The sequence below is a fragment of the Entelurus aequoreus genome, linkage group LG24 (assembly GCF_033978785.1).
Source record: "Entelurus aequoreus isolate RoL-2023_Sb linkage group LG24, RoL_Eaeq_v1.1, whole genome shotgun sequence".
Taxonomy (NCBI): domain Eukaryota; kingdom Metazoa; phylum Chordata; class Actinopteri; order Syngnathiformes; family Syngnathidae; genus Entelurus; species Entelurus aequoreus.
Genome location: NC_084754.1, coordinates 3,021,852 through 3,039,543, shown reverse-complemented (window position 1 = coordinate 3,039,543; position 17,692 = coordinate 3,021,852). Strand labels below are relative to the sequence as shown.

At 38.1% G+C, this 17,692-nt stretch overlaps 1 protein-coding gene across 1 annotated transcript in view; it reads right to left on the bottom strand.

The window, feature by feature from the left end:
* LOC133641693 (pleckstrin homology domain-containing family A member 5-like) overlaps nt 1-17,692 on the bottom strand; it is a 283,765-nt gene that overhangs the window by 21,728 nt on the left and 244,345 nt on the right. The window contains 5 exon segments of the mRNA XM_062035630.1: nt 3,202-3,316; nt 5,443-5,589; nt 8,951-9,094; nt 13,302-13,403; nt 13,503-13,652. Coding sequence (XP_061891614.1) covers nt 3,202-3,316; nt 5,443-5,589; nt 8,951-9,094; nt 13,302-13,403; nt 13,503-13,652 — 658 coding nt within the window.

The window sequence follows — 17,692 nt, the reverse complement described above, 5'->3', positions numbered from 1 at the left end:
CACTTTTATTTTATTTATTATTTATTTTATTCATTATTGAAATCGATGCAAGTTATTTTATTTATTATTGAACTTGATGCAAGTTATAACCCTTTTATTTTATTTATTATTTATTTTATTTATTATTGAAATTGATGCAAGTTATTTGATTTATTATTGAACTTGATGCAAGTTATAACACTTTTATTTGATTTATTATTGAACTTGATGCAAGTTACTTGATTTATTATTGAACTTGATGCAAGTTATAACACTCATTTGATATATTATTGAACTTGATGCAAGTTATAACACTTTTATTTGATTTATTAATGAACTTGATGCAAGTTATTTGATTTATTATTGAACTTGATGCAAGTTATAACACTTTCATTTGATTTATTATTGAACTTGATGCAAGTTATAACACTTTTATTGTATTTATTATTTATTTTATTTATTATTGAAATTGATGCAAGTTATTTGATTTATTATTGAACTTGATGCAAGTTATAACACTTATTTTATTTATTATTTATTTTATTTATTATTGAAATTGATGCAAGTTATTTGATTTATTATTGAACTTGATGCAAGTTATAACACTTATTTTATTTATTATTGAACTTGATGCAAGCTATTTCATTTATTATTGAACTTGATGCAAGTTACTTGATTTATTATTGAACTTGATGCAAGTTATAACACTTTTATTTGATATATTATTGAACTTGATGCAAGTTATAACACTTTTATTTGATTTATTAATGAACTTGATGCAAGTTATTTGATTTATTATTGAACTTGATGCAAGTTATAACACTTTTATTTGATTTATTATTGAACTTGATGCAAGTTATTTGATTTATTATTGAACTTGATGCAAGTTATAACACTTTCATTTGATTTATTATTGAACTTGATGCAAGTTATAACACTGTTATTTTATTTAATATTGAAATTGATGCAAGTTATTTGATTTATTATTGAACTTGATGCAAGTTATAACACTTTCATTTGATTTATTATTGAACTTGATGCAAGTTATAACACTGTTATTTTATTTAATATTGAAATTGATGCAAGTTATTTGATTTATTATTGAACTTGATGCAAGTTATAACACTTTTATTTGATTTATTATTGAACTTGATGCAAGTTTTAACACTTTTATTTGATTTATTATTGAACTTGATGCAAGTTATAACACTTTTTTTGATTTATCATTGAATTTGATGCAAGTTATAGCACTTTTGTTTTATTTATTATTGAACTTGATGCAAGTTATACCACAGCTGCACAGTTATTTTATTTATTATTGAACTTGATGTTATTTTGCGTTATTGAGTTTGAATGTATACAACTTGATGTTACTTGACGTTCAATAAATTTGAAAATGTTAAGCTTGGCATTAGCGTTCTGTTGGGGCGATGGGGGCAGGTGGGGCTTGAAAACTCCCCCTTGTCCAAAGTGGGGGATGACAAAAAAAGTTTGAGAACCACTGATCTAAACCATGAAAAGTATGGCAGCGATATCAAAACTCAAACAAGCTGTTTGAGACTTTAGTGGCATATTTTGCCATAGTTACATCAGTGGATATCTTCATATACAACCTCGGGCAAAAATGATGGGATCACCTCTTTTGGAGGATCATTCAGTTTGTAATTTAGTAGAAAAAAACAGATAACAGACATTACGCAAAACTATAGTCATTTGAAATTTAACTTTTTGGCTTTAAGTAAGACTAAAAAAAACAAGGAAAATAAAATGTGATTGTCAGTAACAGTTAAATGTTAAAGGAAAGAGTGAAAACAAAAACCACTACCACATACCACTAGTACTCGGATGCACCACCTCTGGCCTGTGTAACAGTTTGCGGTCTGTGAGGCATGGACTTAACCAGTGACAAACAGTACCCTTCATCAATCTTGCTCCAACTTTCAAATCAGTTTCGCAGGTTGGAGTCTTGTCATGGAACATTTTCTTCAATTTCCACCACACATTTTCAATTGGTTTGAGAGCAGGGCTATTTGCAGGCCATGACATTGACCTTACGTGTCTTTCTTAGAAGAAAGTCTTCAGTTTTTGCTTCATTGCAAGATGCATTTCTACCAAAAGTGCCTTATTGCAGTGAAACATGCCAAGGGACATGTAACCAAACATTAACATAGCTGTATGTCTACCTTTGACCCAACTTTCATCTTTCAATGTTTTTTGTGACCAACAAGTATGTGCTCCAATCACTCTAGCACCAAAAAATAAGAGTTGTAGAAATGATTGGAAACTCAAGACAGCCATGACATGATCTTCTTTACAAGTGTATGTCAACTTTTGAGCACGACTGTAGTTTGAACTCAGTCGGTAGACTCGATAAGGAAGTGCTAAAAACTACAACATGGCTGACGGGGTGGCGATAAAGTCGACGGGGGCGTGGCCTTGAAGAGGGCTTTGGCACGTAAATAAGACCACCGACAAAACGACGCATTCTGAAGGGCTTGTTTTCATTGTCGATGTCGTTTGCTTGTGCAAATAACTTTGAATGGTAATGCACATATGTCGATAGAACTCAGTGTTTCCCATAAACTGCCAAGATACCTGTGGCGGTGGGGGCGTGGCTATGGGCGTGGCTATGGGCGTGGCTATGGGCGTGGTCACCATGACATTGAGTAATTTGCATAATTTACTACAATATGATTTTCTCTAAAAAGTCTCAAAAAATGTATACTTACTAATTAATAATAACAGTTTTGTTTTAAACGTCCATCCATCCATCCATTTTACAATATAATTACAACACTATGTACTTATTTATATACAGATTTGAACAATAAGTTATTCACTGAAATATATTTATTAATTGTGGTTCTTACAAAAAATATATCTTATAAAATATCAAAGCTAAAATGTCTCTTAAAGCTCTGCCCCTTTAATTAGTGCATACTAAATCATTTAACTTTAGCCTACTACTACAAGCATATTATTTACCAGCAACATAAAGTGAAACAGAGGCAGAGGTGTCCTGCCACAGTCAGTAACAAATAAACAGAAAACAGTAGTGGTCAAATACAAATAAGGCAACAAGAGAAATATCCTACATTTCTCTTTTGTAAAGTAAATGTGAACAGCCTATATGGGCATCTACATCAACTATATGATTGGCCTGAGAAGCTGGACAGGACAAAAAAAACTGTATATTTCACATTTACTGCAGTGATACTCCACCTTTGTTTGCAGGGTGGTCAGCAGGGTATTCAGAGCGGTCTTCGCCATTGCTCTCGTCCACTTCAGCTACTGTGGTGAGCTCTGGTTCACTCTTGTACAGTCGGTAGTCGGGCCCCTGCCAACCAATTACAAACAGCTTGTTCAACACCCATTCAGAATGTATTTTGCAAAGTCAATAGAGGTAGGCGTCTTTCATGTTGTACCAGTTGGGCACGCTGATTTAAGGAAATCCTACAAACACGATCAACCCAGCATGGTTCGCAACCAAGGACAGAACAAGCTTTCAATGTCACACACACACAAAAAAGGAACACTGACAAGCATGTTTAATTAAGTACAAATGATACTGGCTGTGAAGTTTCGTCCAAATGAATGGAAAACCAAAAAAATGAAGAGATGCGATCAAATAAAGCGATGTGGAAAAAACCCAGGGCTGTCAAATGATACATTTTTGAAATCTGATTCATCACATTTTGGAATTTGGATTATTATGATTAATCACAGGTGATTACTCACTTGCTTGATTAAAATGTGCTTAAGGAAAGACCCCAGTATTTGTACACAAATCCAATTTGTCATCCAGGAACATACTGTAAATGTTTTAAAGGCCTACTGAAAGTCACTACTAGCGACCACGCAGTCTGATAGTTTATATATCAATGATGAAATCTTAACATTGCAACACATGCCAATACGGTTGGGTTAACTTATAAAGTGACATTTTAAATTTCCCGCTAAACTTCCGGCTGAAAACGTCTATGTATGATGACGTATGCGCGTGACGTCAATGGTTGAAGCGGAAGTATTGGTACACCATTGTATCACAATACAAACAGCTCTGTTTTCATCTCAAAATTCCACAGTATTCTGGACATCTGTGTTGGTGAATCTTTTGCAATTTGTTTAATGAACAATGGAGACTGCAAAGAAGAAAGCTGTAGGTGGGATCGGTGTATTAGCGGCTGGCTGCAGCAACACAACCAGGAGGACTTTAAGTTGGATAGCAGACGCGCTATCCGACGCTAGCCACGGACCGCATCGATGATCTGGTGAAGTCCTTCGTCGCGCCGTCGATCGCTGGAACGCAGGTGAGCACGGGTGTTGATGAGCAGATGAGGGCTGGCGTAGGTGGAGAGCTAATGTTTTTAGCATAGCTCTGTCGAGGTCCCGTAGCTAAGTTAGCTTCAATGGCGTCGTTAGCAACAGCATTGCTAGGCTTCGACAGGCGGTACAGCATTAACCGTGTGGTTACAGGTCCAGAGTTTGGTAGTTTTGTTGATCTGCTGTCTATCCTTCCAGTCAGGGGCTTATTTCTTTTGTTTCTATCTGCATTTAAGCACAATGCTATCACGTTAGCTCCGTAGCTAAAGTGCTTCGCCGATGTATTGTCGTGGAGATAAAAGTCACTGTGAATGTCCATTTCGCGTTCTCGACTCTCATTTTCAAGAGGATATAGTATCCGAGGTGGTTTAAAATACAAATCCGTGATCCACAATAGAAAAAGGAGAAAGTGTGGAATCCAATGAGCCAGCTTGTACCTAAGTTACGGTCAGAGCGAAAAAAGATACGTCCTGCACTGCACTCTAGTCCTTCACTCACTTTCCTCATCCACGAATCTTTCATCCTCGCTCAAATTAATGGGGTAATCGTCGCTTTCTCGGTCCGAATCGCTCTCGCTACTGGTGTAAACAATGGGGAAATGTGAGGAGCCTTTCAACCTGTGACGTCATGCTACTTCCGGTACAGGCAAGGCTTTTTTTTATCAGCGAGCAAAAGTTGCGAACTTTATCGTCGATGTTCTCTACTAAATCCTTTCAGCAAAAATATGGCAATATCGCAAAATGATCAAGTATGACACATAGAATGGATCTGCTATCCCCGTTTAAATAAGAAAATGTCATTTCAGTAGGCCTTTAATTGAATTCACATCATTTATTTCGGTTTTATCTAAGGTCCTTTAGGCTTTATTTTGGAGTGAAATTTGCCAGCGTACTGCATTGATCTGATCACTGACTGTGTAGCAGTTAAGGTAAAAGAGCTTGTACGGTCAAAATAAATTGCATGATTAGTCTAAGTGTTTACATGATCAACGCAATCATTTTTGGGATTAATCACATTAATTAATTCCTTAATTTTGACAGCCCTAAAAAAAACAAGAAGTAAACGCAAAATAAACGTCCAAAAAAACAACAACAGGCAGTGACACAGCTGCAAGCGAGGTCATGGGGTTGACAAGCTTACGCTGTGTGTGCCATTCCTCTGATTAGTCTTCCTGTCCTCTGTTCTTTGGAGGGATGCTGAGCCAACTCCAGTATGAGAGGGCATAGTGGGGGGGTCGGGATCGTAGGCCTGAGGTAAAGGTGGCCGTGGGGGCACCATGTCCTCCTCCTGGGGATTATACAAGGCATGACAGGAAGCAAGGTGACATAAGACGCCACCATACACGACCTGGGCAACTGGTCCTTAGATCCTCACATTACGCTGACTCCTATGATACACTGAGTACATACCACATGTACTCAAATGTGACCCGTGCTGGCAAAATGAGTTAAAATACGCACAAGCTAATTTTGAGCTACAGGCAAATAAGTGAAAAAAATGTATCTTGGTTGAAATTGAGATTTTCACAAAAATTAGTCCATAAAGCCACAATCTTGCGATCCCAATCATCGAAATAGCAAGAAAACATCTTAAATCACCTTTATTTGAAGGTTTTGTACGAGGTACACTACCGTTCAAAAGTTTGGGGTCACATGGAAATGTCCTTATTTTTGAAGGAAAAGCACTGTACTTTTCAATGAAGATAACTTGAAACTAGTCTTAACTTGAAAGAAATACACTCTATACATTGCTAATGTGGTAAATGACTATTCTAGCTGCAAATGTCTGCTTTTTGGTGCAATATCTACATAGGTGTATAGAGGCCCATTTCCAGCAACTATCACTCCAGTGTTCTAATGGTACAATGTGTTTGCTCATTGGCTCAGAAGGCTAATTGATGATTAGAAAACCCTTGTGCAATCATGTTCACACATCTGAAAACACTTTAGCTCGTTACAAAAGCTACAAAACTGACCTTCCTTTGAGCAGATTGACTTTCTGGAGCATCACATTTGTGGGGTCAATTAAACGCTCAAAATGGCCAGAAAAAGAGAACTTTCATCTGAAACTCGACAGTCTATTCTTGTTCTTAGAAATGAAGGCTATTCCACTAAATTGTTTGGGTGACCCCAAACTTTTGAACGGTAGTGTATGTCTTCAGAAATTAGTCCTTTGTGTTAAAATACCTTGAGAAAATCCAGTGTTTTCAACGCTCACTCGCGGCAATAATGGGGAATCCCCCTAGCTATATTTGCTATCATTGTGACGCCAAGTTTACGTACTTTCTAAAAATGAGCATGGAATTCCCGATGACGCCATTGTGAACCATTATAATTCGAGTTTTTAAACCTGTCCCGACGTAAACAAATCCGGCTTGTTGCTAAGCGGTCGCTGTGAGGCGTACCCTCATTGGTTGAATCACCCCGCGCGGTGCATTGTGGTATCATGGCAGCGCCCTGATGAAAAACAACACAGTAATTTGAGCGTAATGTTATGTGAAAAAAGGTGATTTTCGAACATTTAATTATTATTTTTGTGGATAAGTTAGACTGTTTTACATTCCGTAATGGATTTAGAAGGTGGAGAGGGTACACAGGCGGTTGCAAGTGCGCTAAATTCACTGCAGTCGGCGAATCTTCTTAGTGCTGCTGGTCAGGAATATTACGGACAGCTGACAAACTGACCAGTCAACAAAAAAACTGTGACATAACAGTGTTGACATTTTTGTACATAATCGTTTTCAATAGAGTTGAATATATATTTTTCCTTTAGACATGGGATTTGACTTTAATTGTACCAATTTTGGTGTTGCTACAAGGACTTTGAAGGTATGGTTGCTATGGAGTTTTGTTTTGGAACATTCTGTTCTGGAACAGTCAACTTTAAGCTGGTTTTTCTCAAAACGGACCCTCAAACTTGGTCGACTTCAATCGGATGTAACTGGGTCATTTTCTGTCCGATTCCAACAAACCATATATCATTTTGAAGGTCTTTAGATGGAGAATGTGTAAATAACAATAACTCCGTTTTTAAAATTTCCTTATTGTGACTCATTTTGCCAGCACAGGTCACAAATAGTAGAGGCATTACTTACTTAAAAGTGTTGGTTTAATTTGAATGAATGGCTTTTTATAATAATAATACTAATAACATATAATATAACATAATAATGCATACAATTAAAGACCCAGTCAAAGTTTTGGGCACACTTTCTTATGCTAATGAATGGGAGGATGTGTCCAAACGGTTTAGTGGTGCTGTTTAAGTTGTGTCACCGTTTGGAACAATTAAGGTACATAAATAAACATTTATAGAATCTTTCTGTGTAAATAACTCATTTGACAAAGTATATATATTTTGTGGTTGCGGCTTATATCCCGGTGCGCTCTACAGTGCGGAAAACACACTAGTTTATTTTTCGTAATGGAGGTGAATATTATTAACTTACGGAAGAGGTTCCACACTTTGTATGGAGACACAATTAGCTGCTGGCTTGTTAGCCGGGGCACCAAAAATAAATACAATATTAGCTAGAGGGGATCTGATTTGTTAATGGCATTGAAAGGCAATAATTGGCAATGGCGATTACAAAACTGGGGCCGTACTTATCAAGCTTCTTAGAGTGCCATTTTACACTTAAGTCCTGAGAATTTGCGAAATTTAGTCCTACTCTCAAACTTAAGAATAAAAGCTTTTTATCAACGTTCTTAAGTCTAAGAATCACTCCTACTCTCCACGATATTTAAGAGACCTTCAGAGGTGTCTTAAGTGGTTAGGAGTTGCCAGCAGGGGATGGCACTGAGGCGAGAGAGACGTGCGCGAACATTCAGGGAACGGAACAATGTTTTTTGTTTTTTTGATGACGAGCAGCTGATCAAACGGTATCGTTTAGACAGAGCGGATATTATTTTTGTCACAGATTTAATACTTTTCGATTCCTTGTTGATTTCTGCATGTGTCTGCAGTGGGCTAGTATATATAGAGCCACCCACACCAGTTTCAAATTAGTTGCCTAATTAATGAATTGGAAAGAAAATGTTATGACAGTAGCGTATGTGTGTGGCCGTGAGGTGAGTGACGTCAGTGAGTGTGTGGGCGAGAGAAGAGAGGGAGCGGTAGCGTGAGTGCCGGCGGGGACTAGTTTGTTTTGTATTATTTTGTAGTTTATTGTCAAAATATACACTCCCATTGTCCACTTAAATATTTCCAAGATATTTCTTTATTCTTAGACAACGGATTCCCTTCCGTGATTGGTCATTTCTATGGACACAGAAATGACGTCACCTAAAATTGCGTTTACGGCACATAGTAATGTCGTAATTCAGCTCTGAGTGTGACACTTAAGATTCAGTCCTACACTTCGCTGAAAGTGTGAGTAAGACGCTTGATAACTAACTTTTAAGTGCAGCTTTCAGCGAAGAATTTATTTACTCTTAAGTCAACTCTTAGCAGACTTCTTAGGAGTCATTCTAAGAAGCTTGATAAGTACGGCCCCTGATCTGTGGCTGATCGATCAGCACATCCTGAGTTCAAACATTCAATATTTACACGTTCTCAATTCAACGTGGCCCCAATCCTCCTTCATAATGTTTAGTTGTGTGGGTAAAATGCTCCGTAGGGGCCGCACATTCTTAGTGTGGTGCTTTACCTCGGTTTTCTGTTTGCTGAAGTTGGGCCCGTACACGCCATCAAAACTTCTCTGGTCCTTATGTTTATTGAGGGCCTCCATCACGTCTTGGATCCGCCACAGCTCCTTCTGAATGTTGACGTGCTGTTGGCTGGGAGGTTCTGTCTGTGAGGATTGAGAAAGGGTGCAACAGTTACAAAATATTTGAATTGACAACTTTTAGCCTTTTGCCGATTTGTCCAGGTTGAGGAAAGAGTGCAGGCAAAAGAACAAGACAATATGTTTAGGAAGAGCTTTTCATAAATAGATGTGCACGCTCCCATCTGGCCCTCAACTAAGGCCGAGCCAAGAATAAACCTCTCTCTCCTCATGATGAAAGACAACATAAAAGCCAGACCTGCTCCAGCATCACTAAAATGATTACCGCATTTTTGGACTATAAGGCGCACTTAAAATCCTTTCATTTTCTCAAAACTCGACAGTGCGCCTTACAACCCGATGCGCCTAATGTACGGAATCATTTCGGTTGTGCTTACCGACCTCAAAACTATTTTATTTGGTACATGGTGAAATGATAACATTGACCAGTAGATGGCAGTCACACATAAGAGATATGTAGGGATGATACTCGAAACCGGTTTTCCCGGTTGTTCAATAAGAAAAGAACCGAGTCCTCGGACTCGAATCCCTTTTTAAAAACCGGTACCCGTTATCGAGACCACTATAGTAAAGAAAAAGAGTTGGTTCTATATTCGAACCCCTCGGAACGAATCCCGTCCCGACCAGAAATGCTCCGTGTGACATCACAAGAATTGACGTCACGTAGCTCAGTCATTAGGCGCAGATAGCGAAAGCAGGAAAACAATGGACGGGAAAAAGTGCTCCAAGGTGTAATAAAGTTCAAAACAAAAGCTATAATCCATCGAATAACTTTACTGAGAGATTTTAGCAGGGTAAAACACATGACCAACACTTTTACCACCAACCGGAAACATAGCAACCAGAATAGCAACGCACCTCCTTTACGGCAGCTGTCGCAACGTTCCTATAGCAACCGCAGCACATACATATATATACAACATATATCTCCCTTTTTTAACTTTTGTTTTTCTTTCCTTGTAAACAAAACAAAATCACACTGTAGATGTGTTGTCTGTCTAATTATAAATAATGCAGACGAGGCGTGTTGGCTGAGTTCTTGACGTTTACTTTCACGGGTGACGGACATGCAACAACACTTTTTGGGGCTACCGCGCATGCTCGTCACTCCCGTTGCATGCTGGGTAGTGTAGTTGTTATATTCTCTAGCTCATAACATTTTTCCCCCTATAAAGAAATAATGTTAACTCAATAAAGTGTATTTCTTTTTTTAGCTTTAACTTTTCATTTTTTAGCATTGTAACCACATTTGCAAACAACTTTTCTCTTCATAGAATTTTCTTTCGGTAGCGTGAGTGCCGAAATAATAATTTTTAATTTCAATAATTTCAATAATTTCAATAAAGAAATAAAGTGCAAAAATGTCAAAGCATCATAACAAACAGTTATGTTCCAATAGCAGCAGAAGTGCACTTTTTGGAGAGCTGTATTATTTTCAGTTTTGTGCCCAAGGGACTGATTTTATTTAACACTATATTATTATTTATACACCTATAGTGATCACAGAGACAGCTTGTTTTTGTGTTAATGTATATATTTGTTTCTCTGAAAAATCCCACTTAATATACTTTGGGTAACAACAGTCAATATTTATTTATTTTATTTTTTTAGGGGGGCAACAGTCAATATTTATTTATTTTTTAGATTAAATTGTTTTGTTATATAATAAAAGTGAGCTTTTGTTAAACCAAATATTGTGTTTTTTTTTCCATATACAACAACCTATCTGGACTCCATAAGAGAATCGATAAGGAATCGGTTCGATAAGAGGATTCCATAATAGGCTCGAACTCGATAATTTCTTATCAAACATCATCCCTAGAGATATTTGTAGACAGCAATATGACTCAAGTAAACAACACCCAAATGTTATATGTTCCATTGAAAATATAGAACATTACCACGACACTCAAAAATGTATCAAAATGTTTTAGTACGACTTTGGTAAGCTATGACGCTGCACCACTTGATGGATTGTACTGTGCTTCAACATACCAGTATTATTATGGTGTGTGTTTAAGGTAAGACATATTATCTGGTGTTTTGTTTCACAATATTATGCAAAAGCAACTTTTCTTACCTTCTGATCTGTATTTGGGATCTGCATAAGTCCTGAAAATGTGCACGCGCCTGCCTTTGTAGTCCGTGCCGACACCGTAGTCGATTAGCCTTTTCTTTTTGTTTATCTTCTTGTTATGGGACATTCATCATGCGCTGTTGCCATTTCTAATATAAAGTATTGTAAAGTTCTTACTTATATCTGTCAGTAAACTCGCCATGAAAGCGCTAAAACATACCGGTGTAGTGAGTTTACATTATTCACCCAAGGAACTTTAGTTATTAGAGAGTTCCGGTGTTGTTGTTGCACTAGTGAGCCACGGATGAGAAGATGATGCTGCGTTATTGATTGAAGTAAAGTCTGAATGTTATTAAAACGCTACACCGCTACAACAAAGATGACGGGGAGAAGACGCTGTCGAAGGTGAGCCACGTAAATAAGACCGCCCACAAAACGGCGCATCCTGAAGCGACTGTCAGAAAGCGACTTGAAGATGATCTGTAAAACATCATCTATGCAACATTTTGAGCAAAGAACCACCATTACATGTTATGTAGACCAGTGTTTTTCAACCTTTTTTGAGCCATGGCACATTTTTTGCGTTGAAAAATTGCGGAGGCACACCACCAGGAGAAATCATTAAAAAACGAAACTCAGCTGACAGTAAAAAGTCGTCGTCGCAAGTGTTGGATATGAATTCAAAGCATAACCAAGCATGCATCACTGTAGCTCTTGTCTCAAAGTAGGTGTACTGTCACCACCTGTCACACCTGACTTATTTGGAGTTTATTGCTGTTTTCCTGTGTGTAGTGTTTTAGTTCTTGTCTTGCACTCCTATTTTGGTGGCTTTTTCTCTTTTTTTGGTATTTTCCTGTAGCAGTTTCATGTCTTCCTTTGAGCGATATTTCCCCGCATCTACTTTGTTTTAGCAGTCGAGAATATTTCAGTATGTTTTTATCCTTCTCTGTGGGGACATTGTTGATTGTCATGTCATGTTCGGATGTACTTTGTGGACGCCGTCTTTGCTCCGCAGTAAGTCTTTGCTGTCGTCCAGCATTCTGTTTTTGTATACTTTGTAGCCAGTTCAGTTTTCATTGGTATGTTTTCATCTACAAAACCATTCTGGGTATCACTCCATCTTATCTGTCTTGTCTTTTAACAAAGAAACAAGGAAGTCACAATCTTCGTTCAATGAATGTTCTGCAATTTGTCGTCCCCAAAGTAAGAACTGAACTGGGCAAGAAAGCATTTAGGTTTTCAGCAGCGAAGGCTTGGAATAACCTACAATCCAATATTAAATTTCAAACCCTTGTTACGTTGAATGAGTTTAAAGCTTCTGTGAAAGGACTGCAGTCTACCTTGTCTGTATGCACATGTGTTATGTCAGCAAGTTTTAATGTCGTAAATGTGATGTTTTATGTATTTGTTTACTGTTTTTAATGTAACCTTGCTGCTGCCCTCTTGGCCAGGTCTCCCTTGGAAAAGAGATCTTTGATCTCAATGGGATTTTACCTGGTTAAATAAAGGCTAATAATAATAATAATAGTTTCGTTCTGCACAGCCTTCCCTAGCCTTCAATGCCTTTTCTTAGGGGCACTCACCTTTTGTTTATTTTTGGTTTAAGCATTAGACACCTTTTTACCTGCACACTGCCTCCCGCTGTTTCCGACATCTACAAAGCAATTAGCTACCGGCTGCCACCTACTGATATGGAAGAGTATTACACGGTTACTCTGCCGAGCTCTAGACAGCACCGACACTCAACAACAACACATCATTTGCAGATTATAATTACTGCTTAGCAAAAAAATATTTTTAACCCAAATAGGTGAAATGAGATCATCTCCCACGGCACACCAGACTGTATCTCACGGTGTGCCGCGGCACAGTGGTTGAAAAACACTGATGTAGACCACAAGGAAGTGCTTTACATTTAGAAATTTCTAAAAAAATTAGAAAAATTACCCCTTTAATGCACCTTATACTCCGGTGCGCCTTATGGTCTGGAAAATACGGTAATGTTTCTTAGATCTCTCAGTGATTGATCGCACCTTTTGGCAGCATGACAAGACATTTTAAATCATGCTGGTGTTACAAAGGACATATTTGGTTTTGTTGCTTAAAACAGTGGATATTCCCTCCCAAGAATCTCACCTGTGGACTTCCCAGCACTTCAAGCTGCTCCAGCAAGTTGCTCTTCGCCAGAGTCACAGCTCCTTCTATTTGATCATACTCCATCCACGACCGCTCCAACTCCTGATGAAGAAAAAAAAAAACATTAGAAATGCTTTTTTTTCCCCCAAGGAGATGTTTATTTTTGAAAGAGTTACTGTAGGATTTTATTCATGGGCTTACAGCCGTAACTCGGGAAAGCTCTCTGCAGGTGCTGAGCAAGCCGCTCTGCAGTAAGTCTCTCTGCTGGATGACACTCTGCATGGCAGCCGGGTCATCTGCGCCCAATTCTACCTCCTGGCTGGCTGACAGCAGTACCGTCTCCAGTGTGTGCTACAGGAAGACAAGTCATCAGTTACAACATCCGTGTCAGGGTGGGATTTGTGTTCCTAATGAGCCCTTTCTGAAAAAGTAGGGCAATATTTTGGCCTGACACTTTTGAGTTGATATTTTATTGTGTCATAATGTCAATATATTGTCACTGTCCAATAAAAAAAGTCCACTCTATGACTTTTACTTTTTTTACCATCGATGCAAGAGATTGTTTGTATGTCCCGTTAAACTAACACTGAAAATATGTTTGGTATTTTAAGTACCGTATTTTTCAGAGTACAAGTCGCACCGGCCGAAAATGCATAATAAAGAAGGAAAAAAACATATATAAGTCGCACTGGAGTATAAGTCGCATTTTTTAGGGAAATGTATTTGATAAAAGCCAACAGCAAGAATAGACATTTGAAAGGCAATTTAAAATGTCTAAAGAATAGTGAACAACAGGCTGAATAAGTGTACGTTATATGAGGCATAAATAACCAACTGGTATGTTAACGTAACATATTATGGTAAGAGTCATTCAAATAACTATAACATATAAAACATGCTATACGTTTACCAAACAATCTGTCACTCCTCATCGCTAAATCCCATGAAATCTTATACGTCTAGTCCAGGGGTCGGCAACCCCAGCTCTAGAGCCTAGTGGCTCTCTGGAGCTTTTTCAAAAATGTATGAAAAATGGAAAAAAATGAGGGGAAAAAAATATATTTTTTGTTTTAATATGGTTTCTGTAGGAGGACAAACATGACACAAACCTCCCTAATTGTTATAAATCACACTGTTTATATTAAACATGCTTCACTGATTCCAGTATTTGGCGAGCGCCGTTTTGTCCTACTAATTTTGGCGGTCCTTGAACTCACCTTAGTTTGTTTACATGTATAACTTTCTCCGACTTTCTAGGACGTGTTTTATGCCACTTCTTTTTCTGTCTCATTTTGTCCACCAAACTTTTAACGTTGTGCATGAATGCACAAAGGTGAGTTTTGTTGATGTTATTGACTTGTGTGGAGTGCTAATCAGACATATTTGGTCACTGCATGACTGCAAGCTAATCGATGCTAACCTGCTATTTAGGCTAGCTATATGTACATATTGCATCATTATGCCTCATTTGTAGGTATATTTGAGGTAATTTAGCTTCCTTTAAGTCCTCTTAATTCAATTTATATCTCATGACACACTATCTGTATGTAATATGGCTTTTAATTTTTTGCGGCTCCAGACAGATTTGTTTTTGTATTTTTGGTACAATATGGCTCTTTCAACATTTTGGGTTGCCGACCCCTGGTCTAGTCTCTTACGTGAATGAGCTAAATAATATTATTTGATATTTTACGCTAATGTGTTAATAATTTCACACATAAGTCGCTCCTGAGTATAAGTCGCACCCCCGGCCAAACTATGAAAAAAACTGAGACTTATAGTCCGAAAAATACGGAATCTCCATTTGCTGCCAAAGCCTCACCTTCCCAATTCACTTTGCAAAGGTTAACAAGCAACGGCATTAAACGCGCTGAAGAAAAAAGCCGGACCACAAGTTTATATTTCTGTACCATCACACAAAAAAAGATGAACTTTCTGACTCAAAATAGACATACAGTACAGGCCAAAAGTTTGGACACACCATCTCATTCAAAGAGTTTTCTTTATTTTCATGACTATTTACTAGGGATGTCCGATAATATCGGCCTGCCGATATTATCGGCCGATAAATGCGTTAAAATGTAATAGCGGAAATTATCGGTATCGGTTTTTTTATTATCAGTATCGTTTTTTTGTTTTGTTTTTGTTTTATTAAATCAACATAAAAAACACAAGATACACTTACAATTAATGCACCAACCCCAAAAACCTCCCTCCTCATTCACACAAAAGGGTTGTTTCTTTCTGTTATTAATATTCTGGTTCCTACATTATATATCAATATATATCAATACAGTCTGCAAGGGATACAGTCCGTAAGCACACATGATTGTGCGTGCTGCTGCTCCACTAATAGTACTAACCTTTAACAGTTAATTTTACTCATTTTCATTCTTTACTAGTTTCTATGTAAATGTTTTTATATTGTTTTACTTTCTTCTTTATTCAAGAAAATGTTTTTAATTTATTCATCTTATTTTGTTTTATAATTTTTTTTAAAAGTACCTTATCTTCACCATACCTGGTTGTCCAAATTAGACATAATAATGTGTTAATTCCACGACTGTATATATCGGTTGACATCGGTATCGGTTGATATCGGTATCGGTAACTAAAGAGTTGGACAATATCGGAATATCGGATATCGGCAAAAAGCCATTATCGGACATCCCTACTATTTACATTGTAGATTGTCACTGAAGGCATCAAAACTGTGAATGAACACATGTGGAGGTATGTACTTAATTAACAAAAAAAAAGGTGAAATAACTGAAAACATGTTTTATATTCTAGTTTCTTCAAAATAGCCACCCTTTGCTCTGATTACCGTTTTGCACACTCTTGGCATTCTCTCCATGAGCTTCAAGAGGTCGTCAGCTGAAATGGTTTTCACTTCGCAGGTGTCATAGTTTTGATGCCTTCAGTGACAATCTACAATGTAAATAGTCATGAAAATAAAGAAAAGGCATTGAAATGAGAAGGTGTGTCCAAACGTTTGGCCTGTACTGTACGTCTTAAAGAGCCATTGTTATTATAATATTACAAAGCGAAGGCAGAAGTTATTACGCACCAACATTAGAGAACTTCAAATGTACATCATTAGTGTTGCCAACTTAGCGACGTTGTCTTAATATGCAGCGAGTAATCAGGACTAGGGTTGGGTATCGAGTATCGAGTATCGATTGGAACCGGGACTAACTTTCCGATTCTCCCGGAATCGTTCAAAAGTTTAAATTTCGATTCCTAGTTTCGATACCCAGTCCGCCGACCGGAAAAAAAGAATAAGTCCGGCGACCGGAAGAAGAAGCCGCTAAACACCAACGAAGAAGCGCCCACCGCCGGAAGTGTTAGCATAGCCGAGCCTATGTAGCCGAGCGAGTCAGTCAAGCATGGATAGCCGGCGTCGGCGGTCCAAGTGTGGCTTTATTTTACTAAAAAAAATGAAATATCGGCGAAATGTAACACGTGCGACAGGACTGTTTCATGCTTAGGAGGGTGCACGTCGAACATGATGAAGCACCTCCGAGTACAAATAAAAGTGTGTCCCGTCTTCGACGCGCTGCGCCGACCGTCCTCCTGTGCCTCTTCCTCTGGCTTCGACGCCCTGCCTGGCACCTCGGTGACTGCATTGCAGTCCGAATCCGGTAAGTAAAACAATATATATGCAATAAATAATGTGTTTTGCGCCAACGTCGAGGCAGCTAACAAATTGCGCCGCGTATTTTTTCATAGACAATTTACAACCTGCTAGCCAGACTCCGCGATGTGCTCAGCGTACTCCGTTCACCGTAGCGGCAATGGGGAAGATGTCGGTGCCACAGACGGAAGAGTGCCACTGCACACATAGTCAAAAGACTGCATCCCTTTTCAGAGGTGGAATGTCCAACATTTAGGTTAGTTAAGCAATAACGTTAGAGCTAAGCTAATTGATACTGGGCTAAACAGTAACAACATGTTTGTTTATGTTTGCAGGGATATGGTGAAAACTCTCAACCCAAAATACATACCACCTTCCAGGGACTACCTATCAAACACATTGATCCCGGCATGGTACAAGAAGAATCGGAATCGAGAATCGTCAGGAATCGGAATCGGAATCCTTCGAATTCAAACGATACCCAACCCTAATCAGGACCCTCTTAAAACTATCAAAAAAGCGACTGGCAACAAATGTTGTGGGGACTTTTGGGGCTTCTGAAATAAAAACACATATTGCTCTTACGGTACTTGGAAATCACACAACTCCGACACTACAGGTTACTAAAGCACTTGTGACACCGAGTGACAGAAGGAAGTTTGTAGTTCGAAAGGTTTGGACACACCTTCTCCTCAGTCAATGCGTTTTCTTTAGATTTACATTGTAGATTGTCACATCAAAACTATGAATGAAC